The sequence below is a fragment of the Tinamus guttatus genome, unplaced genomic scaffold (genome assembly GCF_059628265.1).
Source record: "Tinamus guttatus ecotype Peru unplaced genomic scaffold, ASM5962826v1 Tinamus_guttatus_pri_ptg000202l, whole genome shotgun sequence".
Classification (NCBI taxonomy): domain Eukaryota; kingdom Metazoa; phylum Chordata; class Aves; order Tinamiformes; family Tinamidae; genus Tinamus; species Tinamus guttatus.
The window spans coordinates 2,622,186-2,639,729 of NW_028288736.1; the positions used below are offsets into that span (position 1 = coordinate 2,622,186).

Genomic DNA, 17,544 nt, shown 5'->3' on the forward strand with positions numbered 1-17,544 from the left:
TTAAGATCTACATTCTGTTAATGAAATGATGAGAGGCCCTTTAAACTAGATTATTTAAAACAAGCATATTGAAATGAAACAACTACCTAATATATTCTCAGACTACTACTTTGTCTTCAAATATCCTTTTTATATAGGGTGATACAGGTGGCAAAGGTGACACAGGATCTGTAGGTCCACGGGTAAGTCTAATTCTCATTTCAGCTCTTTGTTTTGTACTTATAAATTCAGTCCACACTACAGATTGAAACTGTAGCAGCAACTCCAGCTAAACTGTCAGAATCAGTCACTTAACTCTGGTGGAATGTGTGTTGCTAGCTGGCACTTAATAACAGTCCTTCCTATTATTTGAAGTGGTGTCCTGCTCACAGTTCATGGGCAAGTGCTACTTGCCAGATGTTCTGACATTGCTCACAGCCAATATGAAACTGGAGTATTGGAACTGCTTAAATATTTAATCACAGTAATTTCATAGATTTGTGTTGCCTGCTGCATCCCAATGCACTGTGCTGTGACTTGCTTGTTTATGCCTATCTTTAAAATAGACTGTTTTGTCATAAAACAAGCTTGAGCTTCACGCTGTTTTGCAGTTTGTAGTAATACATTAAATGCAACAAAGATTCCAAGGCAGCACAATCAAGTCAAAGCATATGTGAGTAGTTAAGTGTCAGAAAGCAGCCCTTTCAATGCTAAGTCACGGCAAGCATAGAGAAAATATCATTGCAGTAACTATACTGAGGGAGGCTTTTTACTAGCAATCTGAGCTGCAGCAGGAAGGATCAACACTTTTTTCAATTCATGTATTCGTGTGCAGGCGAGCTATTTGTGGTTCTCAGCAGTGTAGAGAGAGCACAAATAAAAACTTGAACTCACATCTGAGAATATAGAAGTTCTGAAAATTCCTTAAAGCCCATATAAGTACGTTGGGCAGGACAGAACGGTCATTTAGGGTAATTCTTGGTTGCTGTCTTAAAAAATTAATATGTGGTAATTTATTGCAGGGGCCACCTGGGCAGAAAGGTGACCAAGGTACAACGGAGATAATTGATTATAATGGCAATATCCATGAAGCTCTGCAGGTATGTAAACATAACCAGTCTGGAATGGCTTTGTCTGGTCTGGGGAAATGAAGTTTGACATCACTTTTTTTTTTTTTTTTCTTCTGCGTAAGCCATGAAAGTACTGCGCACAAAGGTTTGCTGAGCTTATTAATGAGAAATTTCTTCCTATTTTTGGAAACCAGGTTTGCTGTTTGGTGTTAGACAAACTATTTCCTTGATAAAATTTAACTGGGTGAATTCGTTTCATTTCCCCCAGAGCATACTGACCTCATGTAATGAGAACAGAGCTGAATCATTGCTGGCTGGTGCTCATAGAGTCTGGTGCTCACTGCTGAATTCGTGTAATAAACCACATACACAGATTCAGCAGAAGCGTCTGCTTTTCAGTTCAGGTAGTATAATATTGACATACCTTTTCTCCTCCTCCTCCTGAAAATGCAAAGAGCGTATTTGTGATCAGGAAGCCAGGTCACATGATGCCATTAACAAGATGTGGATTCAATCGGCAGCCTGAGTAGAGAGGCTGAGCACTAGTGAGCTTGCTCACTTCCAGAAAACTAATTTTGACTTGTGTGCAGAAAAGTGCGGAGGATTAAAGTAGGGTTAGAAAAAGAATGAGTGGATGTTCACATGAAAGCAGAGGAATGATTTACACTGCAGTAGCCTCACATGCAAATTCTGTGCAGTATAACATCACCAAAATGAATGGGTTTACATATGTGCAACTGAAGACAGAAGTTGGACAGAAGTGTATATCTGATCATTCTCTCACTAAAGCTGTTGGTTTCCCCCCCCCCCCCCGCCCCATTTCCTAGGTGGAAGTGGATAATGTCTGGTCAAGCATTTGTTTTTTCAAGATTCTCCTGAAATTAAAAATTTTCACTGCCTTTACTAAAATCCCAAAGCCTGTATGTTGTTGTTAAGGCTAAGCCCACTCCTCCAATGTGTTCCTGCATGCCATGTGTGGGGGAGCCTACACAGGCAGGCTCTGAGGCTCTGTGTTTTATCCCTGTTCTCAAGTTTCAAGGGAATTCACCTACCTTTCAACTTTTAAAATCACTGTCTGAGTTAGATGCCTAAATTAGCCTGAAATTAATGTTACATATTATCCAGCACGGATTTAGCAGTGCTTTTAGCCCCCATAACTCCTGTATTCTTTCCTTCTACTTTAACACTGGCATCAGTATTACTCCCAAGTGCTGTGTAACAGCTTGTCAGAAAAGCTGCAGCATGTAGAGAAGCCTTAATAAGGGACTAATGCCTACTGCAGTGACTGAAACAGATGAGGAGGTCCTTATACCATCGTAAATCATTTCAAATGTCATTGCCTTCTGATCGAGGGCAGCAAATAATTGATATCGATGGGAATGGCTGTGCAAGGACAGTGTAAGTAAGATTGTATAGGATCAGTCAACAATGTGCTTGCCAACTCCAGCTCAGTCCTTTTGAATGGCAAGTACCCATTCCCAAGCCTCCTGGTGCCAAATTCTCAGAGGCTCTGGGATTTGCAGCTCTCCTGGAGAAGCTCATGAGAACTCTCAGTGCTCAGCACATCTCAGAAGTTGGCCAGTTGATTTAAGATGACGACAAGAGTTCGGAGGATCTGGGCTGTCTGTCTGCATTCTTAGAGAATTTAGTAATAAATCATCGAGCTGTGTAGGAGCTTTGGAACAATTCAGTTTCTCTGTTTTGTGCCTCCTGCAGACATCACAATATGCTGGGCAAGTTGTTTAAACATTTTAAAAGTGCGTGTGCACACATACACGTATATGATTTTGCTTAGTTAGTCAACTCTTACTTGACCCTCTAAATTTTATGAGAACCTTCATGTATGTAAAGTCCTCATTCCATACACAGAAGCCAAGCAGCTAGCACAGCACTGGGTGTTAAGAATAATGGGTTTTGCTTTGTTTTTTGGAGACATGATGTCTCACAGATGCAGCCTAAGTCTTGTGTTGATGACAGTTGTAATAAGCAGAATAATTTATATCCCTGTTCAATTCTGGTAATGGTGTCTCTCATTAATACATTTGCCAACAGAGGATTACCACCCTAACTGTCACGGTAACTCCTATTGCATGACTTGCTGTGTTTTGTAGAAGTTGTCTTTTGTGTTGTAACTTGTTCATAATGGTGCCAATTCAGGATGTATCTTCACTGAATGTTGACCCAGTTTATCATCAATTATATTTATTTGCTCACCTTTAACTGAGAATACACTGTCAAAAGCAATTCAACAACAGACCCAGTTCTGCTCCTGCTGAATTAATGGCAAAACTTGAATTAAAGAGAGAGACCAGGAAAATAAGGATCTCAGTGTTGTTGTAGCTCAAAATTCAGGCACACAGTTGGTCTGGACTTTTTGCTTTATGCTCCCATCTGTTTGTTTATCTGGGGGTACAGCATAAACAGGAAGCAGGATTTCAATACCAAATAGTTTTCTCTTGCCAATCTGATTTTCAGGAGGGAAATTTGGTTCTTTTAAATTGTCCTGGGAAGAAACTTCATTTGGGAGTTGTCAGACTGGATGCAAATTATTTCTCAGAAAGGCCCACTTCAGTTCACTATAAAAAAGTAAAGCCAAGTAGAAAGTATAAGTATGGGGAGTTCTCCTGCTCCAGCTATCAGACCTTAGAAATAAATTTAAATTTTCCAGCTCTTCTAGGACGGTGCAGAATACTGCATGTTCCAGTGCCCTTACTCCAGTCAGCATTTTGGCAAAGTGAAGCTACATCAATCACACATAATCTCTGAAAATAGTGACACTAGTAGTCACTAGAAGATAGTGACTAGTAGTTTATAATTTTGCAGGTTCAGGTTTCCATTAAAGCTACAGATGTGGTATAATTAAATTGTTATTATTCTTTTTGTCTCAAGTTCTTCTCTGTAAAATTGTCGCTAGCTGTATTTTCTCAATTCTGCAAGTGCTTTCATTCATTGACGAAATGAATTTTTAAAAAAATGCCCCTCACTGTGCACCATCCAGACCAATATTTGGTCCCTATGTCCTCAGCCTTGGACAAAATGCATGCAGTAGTTAAAACTCCCTATGGTTATTCTATATAACCCTCTTCCAAAGCACTGAGCATCTCTCAGTGGAAGCCTCTCTGCAGTCAGTAGTTCGTTCTGCCCATAGGTTACCCTGGATCAGGATATCAATGCCAGCCCAATGTGGCTCATTGCTCTCTCTGCCATTGAGATGAGCTTTGCCATTTCATCAATGGGAACAGCGGCACCTTATCATGAAATATGAACTTGGAATGTTATTTTAGCATGTCCTGTGGGTTTTGTTTTTGTCCTTTTTTGTGGTACCCTTTCGTTTGTTGAGAGGTGTCATAAATTAACTTGTTCATAACTGGTATTAGTTCCTCTTGTGTTAATAATCTAACCCATTTTGTTAAGGTAGTTATATTAACAGTCAACCTGTATTTCCATGGCAAGTCCTGCAGGAATATACTTCAGCACTGACAGGTTTATGTGTTTCTGTTTAGGGTCCACCAGGACCACCAGGACCCCAAGGACTGCAAGGGTCAAAGGTGACCTTTCTTATTTTACTCATCATGTGTTAAGAGTGGAGGTGTTTTCCGGATCTTTCACTGACAGTTGTACACGTGTACATGGAGCTCTCCTGTAAAGCGCATTTACCTATAACATTACAGAATGCAATATGTTTCAAACCACACATTCCAGAAATCTGAAATGTAGCTTTCTGGGAGAGAAGCTGTTTAGTTGCAAAACACATGCTCAGTTGAGAACCAGCGAAAAGAATTGTTACTGATGCAGGGGAAGAGATCCTCTGCACCAGTATGAGTGTGTGTCCATGTGGCTTTACACTGCAGTGGTGCACACTCAAATACACAATATTTTGTAATCTCAGAAGAAGTGATCATGCGCCACGGGCGAGCAGGAGCGTGGCTGCAACCCTGGATCTGCTTGTGCCATCTGTCTGGGGCTACGCACAGGTGCTAACTAGTGAGCAGCCCGCACGGGTGTGACCGATACCATGTGCTGCACTAGTCCATAAAATTTAACTTCGGAAATTATCTGTGCTAACAAGAAATGTGTTAAAGTAGTGGACCTTCCTTAAAATGGATTTAAATAAGTTAAGTTTAGTTAGTCTTATTTCTTAAGATATTGTATTTTCAGATTTGTGTTTGGAAGAAGGAAATTGCAGCAGTAATTCCAGGCTCTTTGAAGAGTAAATAGATGTTTCTTGAACAACACTAGCATTTTAGGCTTCATCCTTAGGATATAAAGAAATACATTAGATTTACAGGTGTTAACTGTTTTGAAAACTTGCAAGAAACTAGGTTCTTCCTTCTACACAAAAACTGAGACTGGAATACAGAGTTACGTACATAGGAATGTTTTCCTGCATGAGGATGTGTGAAGCACAAAGCTTTTCCGCCCCCTGGAGAGTGATGTAAAACCAGGAAGAATCGGGGTGTGGGAGAGGTGGTTTCTTCCTTATGGGTGAGGGTTCCCATTCAGAAGTAATGGTGTAAACCAGAATGCAGCCCAGCAGGTGCTTGTTTCCAGGACCATGGTCTACACCCATCAATATTTTCTGCTCCTCTGGATTCCACTAGTCAGGAATCAGTGGACATGGTATTGCTTTTGTGAAGGTAGGCTCCTTCTCTGAGGGACTTATTTTAGCCAAGAGAAGAAAACATGAAGGCTTTGCTATCCCACATGTATCTAGGGCCATGATTCTGCACTCATTCTAGTATTTGTCAAAGTCTCCATTGGACTGGGGACTTTTCACCCGACATCTCAGGTTTCTTTATTATTACTTTTTTTTTTTTCAAGTATTATTAATTTTTGGAAAAAAAAAAAAACTCATGTCATTGTCTGGCCCTTCTGTAACTCAAAGATTATGGACTGGCCTAATCAGCTAGCCAGGTTATTCAGTCTGTTGAATATAGGTATTTGTTATTTCATGTTCTCCGTGGTGTGGTATTCTTTGTTTTTTTTTTGCTAATTATGGCAGCTTACTAATCTTGAGACATTACTGATGAACTTAGTTCATCTAGTGCTGCATCTTTCTACTGGTGCCTGGGACAATTAGGGGATGCTAATCCAGCTCCCTCTCATCTTTTTCAGGGTGAACCAGGATCCCCAGGAACTCCAGGAGTTGATGGGGAGCAGGTACTTCATAGTTAAGTGGCCTAGTGCAGATCATACGAGCAACCATGAGTTATTTCAGGGGATTATTTTTGTGAATAAGTTGTAGCACACATTTCATAATCATATGGTCATTATTGTGTTGCTGCAGAACATGTGGTTGCATAATGGCTGCATTTCTACTTACTAATTGCTGGATAAATAAATATATGATATCTTAGGGTCCTAAAGGCTCAAAAGGGGATACAGGTGAACCTGGAATGCCTGGAGAAAAGGGCAGAATTGGACTGCCTGGCTTGCCAGTGAGTATGAAAAAAGAATTTATTTTTCGTAAAATGCCTGTTTTATCTCTTCTATTAACAGTAATTTTCAACACTGCTGATAAATTGAAACTGGGACAGAAAGCTCTGGGAAAAAAAAATGTAGGCTTGTTCTGCATTTAATATAAGAGGAGGCATAGGATTTTCAGAACTTTTCATTCTACTTATGGTCAAACAAACTACTGCTTTGGAAAGAGATGAGCCGGTGTGCTGACCAGATTTGTTTTCTCTTGTACAGATGTACAGCAAACTAGGGGCAACTATAGATTTGGGCAAATATTGTTCAGGAGAATGAGCTATGTTTTGAACAGTCAGGAATTTCAGATGACTTAGGTTTTCTCTTAGATTTTTGGCAAAGTGAAGCTACATCAATCACACATAATTTCTGAAAATAGTGACACTAGCAAGGAGTAGTTTTTAATTTTGCATAGAAAAATGTTTCAAAATGCATAAATATTTATAAATGCATAAGAGAAAATGCATAAATATTTATAAGAGGTGCATTCTTCTTATTCTGGTACATACATATATACACAAATTTAAGTATTTCAGTAAAAATACAAACAAATCCATAAGTGTATCCATAGTTCAATAGATCACGAAAGCAGTGTCGATGTAAGGACTTCTTATAAACAACATGCCACACACCCATCTCCGTTTTAACTACTCATGAGTATTAATTTTAATTGATAGCTGGTAACATAAAAGCAGACTTTTACATTTGCTAACAGCTACTGTTAAAGTTATACCATGATAAAAGCTTTCAATTCTATTATACACATGCTATGTTCATTCTTTTCATAAAATAATTACTTACTAAGAGATATTATACTTTTTAGGTTAAATGTTACTACCAATAAGATTAAAATTTTTTATAGATACTATTCTGTAATGCTTTTGTAGGGTTCCACTGGTATGAAAGGTGAAAAAGGAGATACTGGTTTGCCTGGTGCCCAAGGCCATTCGGTAAGTCTCACTGTGCAGTGTATACACTAGTCCAGCAATAGTTCTCTAGCTTTTAATTCTGAAGAACAATTCATATCTTAGTTGCCTTTGATGTCTGCTGCACCTGTGCTTTCAAATGAATTTGCTCTCTGAAGAAGCACGATCCTTACGTTTTTAAAGCTGTAAGGAATTCTGGTCATCAAGCTCAATACTGTTTAAGAAATGCTAAACATTTAATTTTGTATTCAAATTCCTATCATGAACAACAGTCCTAGCTTCAGTCAAAGCTCTGTAATGAATCAAAGATAAATGCTTTGCAAGATGCAGTAGAGAGATGAAACTGTTTGGTGGGGATCTCAGAAGGTGCAGTGAGAAACAGCCTAGACTGACTTCAGCCACGTTGGGAATAATGATATGTGACCCATTGGCATCAAATTTTTAGGGGAAGAAGCTCTGATCTCACATATATCTTTGCCTGTTCACAGATATTTTTGCTTCCATTTTAATGGAGCGATTACACTTACGGAAATGTGTTATTTTTCTGTGCTTGTCCACTTGTAAGTTTTTCAGTCAGATATTCTCCTGATCTTCAAAGCATTGAAAAAACATAAAAATAAAAATCTTCCTGGTTTACGGGTGATAAGTAACTTTACCTGAGCAAAGTACAGCAGGAAACTTCAGAGGAAAAGCCAACTGTCTTGTCCATGGTGACATGAACTCGGTATTTAGAGTCACAGATCTAAAGAATTAAAGTTTATTCACCTCAGAACACCCTGGACACCCTCTATTTCAGCAATGTCTGTGCGTCTATTTCTCTGAAATGAAAATTAATTTGTTATCACCTACCATGTTGATTTTTTAAACTCACAGGTCATAGAGCACACCTGCTACCTCTTCAGTGGTGCTTTTGTAAAATTGCTTTTTTCCTGGAAAAGTGAAATCAATCATCTCACCTTGTTTTCACTCAAAAGAAGCATTGCCTTTTTTCAGGAGATTGCACAAACAGTGGAACTCCCTAGTTTTGTTTTTATTTTTGTCTTGTATTGTGAAGTGTGTTTTGTTGTCACTACTATCAGCAGCAGTTTGGGTAGCAGAGGGGCTGTACTACCTCCTCCAGGCAGCAGGACTGGCTCAGCATCCTTGCTGCCACCTCAGAGTTGACAATAACACCTTTTGGGGCATTAAATCCTGGGACAGAGGTGATGGTAAACTGTGCAAATGTCATCAGGTAACTCTCTGCCATGGATTTGCTGGGTGAAGCACAGGAAGACCGCACAGAATATGTATGCACTAAATGCTGAGCAGCCTGATCACCTCTTTTAATGATGTCAGGCAATTTTTGTTAAGGGGGTCTAAATGGAATAAAAGAGAGAAAGGGCAATTTTGAGAATGTGCCGAGCACTACCATAAATATTTAGAATCTTTGCATTCATTAGTATTGAGGAGGAATAAAATGACACAGCATCCTCTTTGGTCCCTGTAGTTTATTTTTTTTTCCATATGATGCTTCAAAAATGTATCTTAGAGCCTAAGAGTAAGAATAAGGAGACTTATGTTGCCATATTGCATGTTTTTTCAAATGAGAATAATTCCCAAGACCCTTTCCAGACATGCTGCCAGTATGCATGCTGCATTATTATGTTTTGAAGTGCCTGCCCACAGAAGGAGGGTCAGTCTAGTTTTTGCTATTCGTGAGGGAATTATTTAGTCTGCTTCATTTAATGACATTGTTTTTTACCTGTAGATCGTAGGACCACCTGGACCAGCAGGGCCACACGGTCCTCCAGGCCCTATGGTAAGCTTGGGTGGAAGAAAGGTCTTAAGCCCTCTTCTCATTGTAATGCCTGTTTAAAAGAGGTGCTGTGAGAGCATGTGACCTTTAGAGAGGGACCTTTCCTGCATGTTTTAAAGTCTCTGGGGAGTGGAGAAATGAATGCACGTACCTGTCTTAGTGCTAACACTCCAGTGGTCTGGTTTATTTTTTCTATCAGGTGTTTATGATTGCTTTATTGAAGGTGACATTTCATTTGAGAGGACAAAAATATAACTGCAAATTGCACGCACCTAAAGTAAGATACACCTAAATTTGTGGCATACTTTCATAATTCAAACTGGGATTTTTATTTTCAGGGACCTCATGGACTGCCTGGCCCAAAGGTAATTTAATTGCTGTCTTGAATTGCCATGTTGTTCATATCTGTAAAGTGCTGTGCTTTACTCTTTAATGCATGCAGCTATGTTTTGTCTTATGTCTCATTTATATAGGTATTTCTGATATTCTTAAACCTTAAAGCATATTTTAATATTAACAGACATCCTTTCTTTTTTTCTTTTTTTTTTTTTTTTTTTTTAACTTTTTGTGATTGTTTCTGATCTGTATTTCTCCTGAGCATAGACTGAATTCAGTTTTTGTGTTAAAAATTGTGATGTGGCACCAAATTATTTAGTTTCCCATTTGTGGGCAAGCTGTACAGCATTTCCCAATGTAATTGGAGTTGCTTCAAATTGCACTTGTGAACACAGAAGAAAAGTGTGTCGTACGCTCAGAAAATGGGGTCTGATAAGCTTCTGTCCCTTTACGCTCCTCTGTGGCACAAATGGCCTCTCAGCAACTCCGGAGCTGGGTTCTTTGCTGGCCAGTTCTTCCACACTTAGTGGAAGTTCCTGTCAACAGCTTGTTGTGTTTTGCAACGTAGAATCTCTGGTCAGGCAGGTCCATCTTAATTGTGCCTGGACGTTTTCTGCGGCGTACATACAGTGTAGGGACTCTGGAAACCCCTGAGAAAGCAAAGCGAACCTTTTAGATGAGGGAGACAGGAGGAGATATTTGCAGGCTTGCAATATTTTAATTTCTTCTTTAATTTACGTATCAGTAACTATCCAAGAGGAGAGTGTTTTTCTGTTTAGTTTTTGGTGTTTAGATTTTTTTTAAGGTGAGAGCCAGAAATACCAATACCATATTTGTTTCATTAGGAGAATATTTGTACCCTAGAAGCTTGGGTCATGAAGTGAGGTCTGTTCTGTCTTAGCACCAGACCTGTCTTACTTTAGGCTTTTGGCTGGAGACTTGGGTTTGTGGGATCTCTCAGGTCTGTTTCCAAAACTTTAGAGTTTTCAGTGCTAACTGCTCTGAATGTGACACTCAGTGAAACAGAAAAAGAACAAAGAAATGGATATTTAGACAGGGGCAAAGGGGGCAGAAAATATGTGGATATTCTTCAGGCAGCAGAATGGTTTTTTTTTCATAGTAACAATGATAAAGTAAAAGTATGCGATATAATGTTAAATAATACATCAAAGGGAGACCTAGGAACAAGGCCATAGGGAGCAGCCTAGATGAAAACCCAAGTAAAGTATTTCTGTGTCCCAAAAGAGGCTGGCATGGTCAATAGCCTTTTGACTGGACAGTCCCCAAGCTGAGGTAATTTTACATGTGAGAATGATCTACTGGCAGTTCCAGGGTCACCATTTTCCTCCTTTTAACAGTTAATGTAATAACCCATACATGGTTTTTACAATCACCAAAAAGACAAGTGCCGTCGTTTAAACTTCTCTATATGAACACAGAAACTACAGACTCCTGAAGAACCTTGACGCAGCATAACATATTGCTTCTTTTAAGCTCGTACAGTTTAATTGTGTATGCTTAAAGGTTTAAAATATCTTTATGTAAGATTTTGCTACAAATTCCAGTTTGCCATAAGAAAAAGATACTGCCTCCACACAAAATGTACTTTTCAGGAGAAAATGCAGAAATCTGTTTTGAAGTTTATTCTTGCAAATGTGTTCTTTCAATTTGAATTATCAGTAGGATCATTTGAGATATAAAGAATTTCAAAAAAAAAAAAAAAAAAAACAACCCTCACAATTAAATCATCTAAATATTCACATAGTGATTAGGAAATGACTTAAGAGAATCTGATATCCATCAGTTTCCTGTAGTATTTTCCTACAGATTTCAATTCTCTGAGGGATACCTCTGAAGTACTTTTGCACAGTACTATATGTATATACACACATGTGTATATATGGTGAGTGTACTGTATGTATGTATGTAGATTGGCAGTCAGCTGAGAAGGTTGAATCTGTATCCTTGTTTTGAACTGGAATTTGCAGCCATTTCTGAGAGCGGTTTCTTCTATCCCAGCTTAAATATCCGTTATCGCACCAAAAATTTGGCATTTATACTTTTACGTTTAGGGTGAACCAGGGTTAAATGGTCTTAAAGGATTGAAGGGTGAAGCAGGTCAAAAGGGTGACAGAGGGCCCCTTGGTCTTCCAGTAAGTAAAAAAGCCTATTCAATTTCAGTGCAAATCACAATTTTTTCTTTCTACTTTCAACTCTGGTTTACACAATAGCATATATCAAATTATACCATGTTCCAACGGAACATCAGTCTTGCTTGGTATTATCCAGAATCTGTCCTCAGTAACGTCCTGTAACACCCATTACATTTTTTTTGTCCTGTGTCAGTTGAAAGTGTTCAGTGTCACAAAGATGCCATCACCCCATTAATCTTATCATTATTTAAATGTTGTATGGTGTATGGAAAAGAATCTTCTTTTTCTTCCTTTTTTTCTTTTTTCCCCCATATTCTCATTTTTTTATCCCATTAGACCTTTTGTAGTTAAAATGTAGAGATCTAGCTGAACAAAGTTAAGAATTGGTTTACGGAATTTTGATTTTTCTTTTTTTTTTTTTTCTTTCACTATGGAAACTGGCTTTTTATCTTGCCGTTATGCAATGGTTTTTGCCTGGTATGCTTTAGAAAGCATTCTGACTGGCAGGAATTTTGTTTTAGATGTAAGATGTAAGACATTAAAGATTAAAATTTTCAAATGAAAATACTATGGTTCTCGCAATTTAAAATAATAAAGCAGAAAATACTTTGTGTGCTCCTTTGTGCATTTGAAAGCACTCTACGAAGAGTAAGTTCTACTTCTTCCTCACAAAAACGGTTTATTTTATCTGTTGCTTTACCATGGAGGTAACTATGTGATTGCTTTCTAATATTAAAATGGAGGAGAAAAACTTACTTGATCCAAAGAATCCTAAATTTCTGATAAGCAATGCAGAGGCTGTAAATAAAATCAGCTTCAATGAGCACTTTCATTTATTTGATGAATTTGGCCATTTTTAAGTTGACAGTTATAGCTATTTAAGGAATGAGTTTTTCAGTTCTTAGCCAAACTTTCAAAACTGAGTAAGTGGGAAAACATGTTTTAGTTCCTCCAGAAATATTTATTCTAACCTACAGGAAAATATTGTTTTAGTTTAACAAATTATATAGCTCTGGTTATATACTCTTACATAGTTTTGCATCTCGTTATTTTTTTTTCTAAATGTCATTTTAGATTGCAAGTCCAGATGTTTTATTTTCAAAAAAAAAGGTTCATTATCACCATTAGTGAATTATTTATCTCTTCTTTTTTTTGGCTCACATTGCTACTTATGTCACTTGCCCGCAGTTCTTGGATGGTCCCTTGGATGTGCTGCTTGGATGGCTCTTGCCATGTTGGTTGGTTATTCACATAAAATCCAGCAGAGGTCATCCTGTCCCCAAGGATGCTAAAGTCAATAGCCCGAAGTGCTGCATGCTGCACACATGCAGTGCCTGAATGTGCTTTAAAATTGTAGTATACTGAAAAAACAGGAAATCGGATTGTCTCCCCGGCTCTTGGAAATGAATGAGGCCATTGTTGCCAGGACCCAGAGTCTGCTGGCTACATAATGCATTTTTCTTACATACTTCCTCATTAGTGTATATTTTTCTGTCTTTGTGTAGTACAGAATTTGGCATTGTCATTATTTACAAATGAGAAAGTGTGCTAACAAATTACAAAATAATATTTGTGTGTTAAGGCTCAAAAACACCATAACATGTGATGTTTGTAGCACTCTGACACATGCTCTGATCAAATGTATTCTGATGTGAAGCCAGAGATGTCAGAGGTGATGTGAGAACAGAATGAGGCTCCTGATGTTTTATGTAATTTTTTAACTAACACTCTGTAGTAATGTGATACCCATTCCAGAACGCTGTCACAACTTGTGAATTATGTTTGTTCATCAGCACGACTTACTAATCTCACGTTCTTGTCATTCGTGTTATGTCCATCATCCATACCTCCACCTAATCATACAGGGAGCATCTGGCTTAGATGGAAAGCCAGGAGCCCGGGTGAGTCCCACGTGTTTCTGTGTCAATCTTTGTTAGCAAGTCCACGCACTTTCCAGCCGTTCTGCCTGCTGAACTCACACTTGGCACACAGGAATGGAGGCAAAACTTCCACAAATTTTCCACGTTGAATCAGAGGGCGCCAGAAAGCAGACCCTTGTGGCAATGAGTGTGAGAGGAGAATGTAATTCTCTGGATGTAGAAGGAGCTCTGAATCTTAAGAAGGCAGTTTGGTACTGATTTTGGGTTGGATAGCTGTGCTGCAAAGCTGGCTTGAATATAGCACAGGATATCCAACCATATTTATTTTATTCCTTGATATTTTGTTCCTCCTTGATTTGCACTAGCCTGGGGACTGAGGCTGTGTCCCAGTGACTGGGTCTGCAGGCCTGTGTAGGCAAACCTGCCATTTGAATGAAGCATGTTGTATGTTGTCCTTTCTTTTACTTGTACTTATTTCAATACCAGCAATGAAATCAGCAGTGTGCAGTGATCTGCTTAAAGCAGTGATCTGAAGTGGTGTTTAAAATAAAAATAACATCTTGGTGGGGTGCTTATTTCCCCAGTAAGAAGTTTGGTTTACACAAGGAAGCATATTTATTTAATGCTAATATTGAATCAGTGAAATGGATCAAATCTGTTGGGGTCTTGCCTCAGGAATTCTCATGTTTAAAAGAAATGTAAAATTATCTGTTTTTTATAATGCTAAAGAAAGGGACAAAGTGAAAAAAGCGTGGAAGTATGTATCTGAAGGCTTCTGTAAGTCTGGTGCTGATCATTGCTACATGCATGAGTGTGTCCACCTGTGAGGCACACATTTCAATCAAAAAAAAAAAAGTGTTTTTTTCCCCTCAAAAAAACCACATTTTTGACTCTTTAATTCCTTATTAAATTTAATACCCTTGTAAATCTGCTGATTTCCAGGAATAAATTCCAATTCAACTACAAGAGAGATGGGTTACCTGACAACCTGAGTGCTTATAGGTAAAATTTTGAAAGCTAGATGGATTTTTTTCCTAGGCCCCACCATAATCAAATCTGTATGAAAACTGATTCCATGTTAGTTCTCAGGTAGAAAATAGCTATTAAAACCAAAAACTTGTAAGAGCAGGACATCTTTCTTACCTTCTCTGTTTGCTCCTTTAGGGTGTAGATGGCCCCACTGGTCCCTACGGCCCTGCAGGTCCTAAAGGGGAGAGAGTAAGTATAACTCATTGAGTGGGCTATTCTTGAGAAGAAAGTGGCACAGGGGCAGACAAAATGTCATGTGGCTACTCACTGCATGCTTAGCTGTTATGGAACAAAACAATATCTCATCTGTTTAAGGATCCACCCAGAACTATACATGTTTTCAAATTATTCACAGTTACCTGTTTAAGCTATAAGGGATGAATTTGTAACTAATCTCAGAGGCACTGGTATTTTGCAATTGCTAATTAGTAAGAAGCTTGCAAGACTCTTTGAATTCACAGTTCTACATAGAACAGAATTTTGGTTTCATTACTTTTACACATAGGTTGAGGGGGAAAAAACTGGAACAACAGAAAGTCAGATCATTAGAACATCAGATAGTCTGATCTGACTGTGTACAATATATGTACGCCATGGCAAAAAAAAAGAGTATTCCTTAACTATTTTCACATATACGTAGTTTCCTTATCTTGAAGAAATTCTCTAGCCACTCCAAAAATTTAAACTTACTTTCTGTTTTTTAAGCTTAGATAGGAACCCTCCTATTTCATTTGAGATAATCCCAGCGTTTTTTTTTCTTTTTTTCCCAGCAGAAATAGGATAGGGCCCTCTTGTTTAATTATGTGCCCCTCAGCTTCAACAACACCCCCTTTAACTTGTACAGGAAAACAAAAGAGGATACTTCCTACTGTCTAAAACCCTCCAGGAGCTCCCAGTGGAGCCCAGAATGATGGCTGTCTGAATTTCTCAGTTCAACACAACAGCTGTGCTAGAACAACTTGAGACTTCTATTGAGGCCACAGCCATATGGCAGAGGTCCAGGTAGCTTTAGCAGCCATACACCTGAGGCAGATTTGCATGACTTGAGAATTCCCTTTTGCAGAGTTGCATAGTGAGAAGTAAACACAAGACCCACAGCACAGTCCAAAATGGGAACAGTGGCTTGTAGCTACTGCTCAAGTTAGCTAATGGTCTGAAGGATCTGTTGTGGTACCTTTTTCTTTTTTCCCTAGGGAATTAGGGACTCAAGTCTTTTTCTGAATAGCCTTTCCTTTTCAGGAAAGCCTCAGCCTTTCCTGAAAAGCCATACCTTTTTTTTTTCTTTCTTCCTGTTGACTCTGTGGAAAGATGACTTAACATTTATTCTATACTTCAGAAAATAGTTTAGATGAGATATACATATAGAAGCATATGTAGATATTGTACCTTTTATTTTCTGCATTATGAAGTTTTATCTTGAAATATGAGATATGCCTACTACTGGTTGATTTTTTTTTCTTCAAAAGCAATGTGCTACAATATAAACTAAACTTCTAAACTACAAAAAAATAACCATAACTGTTCTTTCCTATGAAAGGGTCCCAGGTCATAAGAAGCCATACAGCTGAATCTAGAATCTGCTCCACCATGGCTGCTGCTAAGTAGTCATTAAAAAGGGACAGGAACAGCTGAGATGTTAATTGCTTCAGTAGGGCAAGAGAGATTTGTGAAAATGAAGAAACTATAGCATGCAAGAAATGTCCATGCACTCCCCATGGTTAATAATAATAACTCCAGCATGGTTATTGCTGCAGTTGTTTATACGGTAATTATTTAATACTGTTCAGGAGGTAGACTTATTTGTGGCATAGTTATGTAACTGCTACCTGGAGATGGTGTCACTATTTAATTAACAAATAGTGCATTCTTAATGACATTTTAAAGTTTGCACGTACATATATTTTTCTCTGCAAATTTCAGACTTTATCCTTTAAATAAAAATGGCACAAAGCTTGCTGTTGCTGCACAGGATCGTATTTTGTCCTTGCTGATAAGAAAAAGTATGAGCTGATATTAACTTAGAAAAGCACTAGGGAGTCCTAAGGTCAAACATAACCACATTCTTAAATCCATATTATTTAAATTTGAAAACCCAACCTCACTTTAAGAGGATACAAGTAAAATGCTGTTCACTATACATTTATGCTTCTTTAAAAGTTAGGGGAAAAAAGTCTAATCAAAAACTAATTTCAAGAAACTATTGCCTTGATGTCAAAGACAAAGGGTTTTGACCCTGTTTTTGGCTCACAGACAGGTAAGATATGCAATGCTGACATTGCTGTGCAGGTTCTGTACAGGGAGAGAAAATGCATCTTTTTTCTTTGGTTAAAATATTTATCACAAGTCCTCTGGAATCTCCATATCAGTTTTTATGGAAACAACAAATATGCGGTTTTGTACTTGCAAATTGTAGCTCTCATTCACCCATGTTTCACAATATTGAACTGAAATAAGAGGCGAAAGCAAAGACTACAATTTCTGTTCTTTTGACAATGGTAACTTGTCTTATGAAAACAAATTAAAAACTTGCTTGAACATTGTGAATGTCCATTTTCCTAACAGAAATAAGTTACTGGGATTGTTGAGGGCAGTATGCCTATGACAGTCCATTAACTTCATAAAATCTGCAAATACTGAGGACCTCATCTGGTATTCCAAGCACATTTCAGCATGTGCTTTGTACTGGGATGAAAAAAAAAAGTCAGATACATTTTTCTAAATACATTCTTGCATAACAGATGAGATTACTTCCCCAGACTGCTAAACTGTCAGTATTTTTATGTCTGCCATATGTTTAGCAATGTTACTGGCCTTTCTTGAGGATACTTTGTACAGTTGTATCTGCTGTTTAAAATAAAACATGATACGCAACTGGTCTTGACGTTTCTCAAGTTTTGATCAAAC

At 38.2% G+C, this 17,544-nt stretch overlaps 1 protein-coding gene across 1 annotated transcript in view; it reads left to right on the top strand.

Annotated features, from left to right (window-relative positions):
• The window catches only part of COL25A1 (collagen type XXV alpha 1 chain), a 64,529-nt gene that overhangs the window by 34,129 nt on the left and 12,856 nt on the right, over nucleotides 1-17,544 (top strand). Inside the window, exons 12-21 of the mRNA XM_010226093.2 lie at nucleotides 138-182; nucleotides 1,002-1,079; nucleotides 3,102-3,125; nucleotides 4,553-4,597; nucleotides 6,165-6,209; nucleotides 6,407-6,487; nucleotides 7,409-7,471; nucleotides 9,195-9,245; nucleotides 9,581-9,607; nucleotides 14,776-14,829. Coding sequence (XP_010224395.2) covers nucleotides 138-182; nucleotides 1,002-1,079; nucleotides 3,102-3,125; nucleotides 4,553-4,597; nucleotides 6,165-6,209; nucleotides 6,407-6,487; nucleotides 7,409-7,471; nucleotides 9,195-9,245; nucleotides 9,581-9,607; nucleotides 14,776-14,829 — 513 coding nt within the window. The remainder of the gene's footprint in view (nucleotides 1-137; nucleotides 183-1,001; nucleotides 1,080-3,101; nucleotides 3,126-4,552; nucleotides 4,598-6,164; nucleotides 6,210-6,406; nucleotides 6,488-7,408; nucleotides 7,472-9,194; nucleotides 9,246-9,580; nucleotides 9,608-14,775; nucleotides 14,830-17,544) is intronic.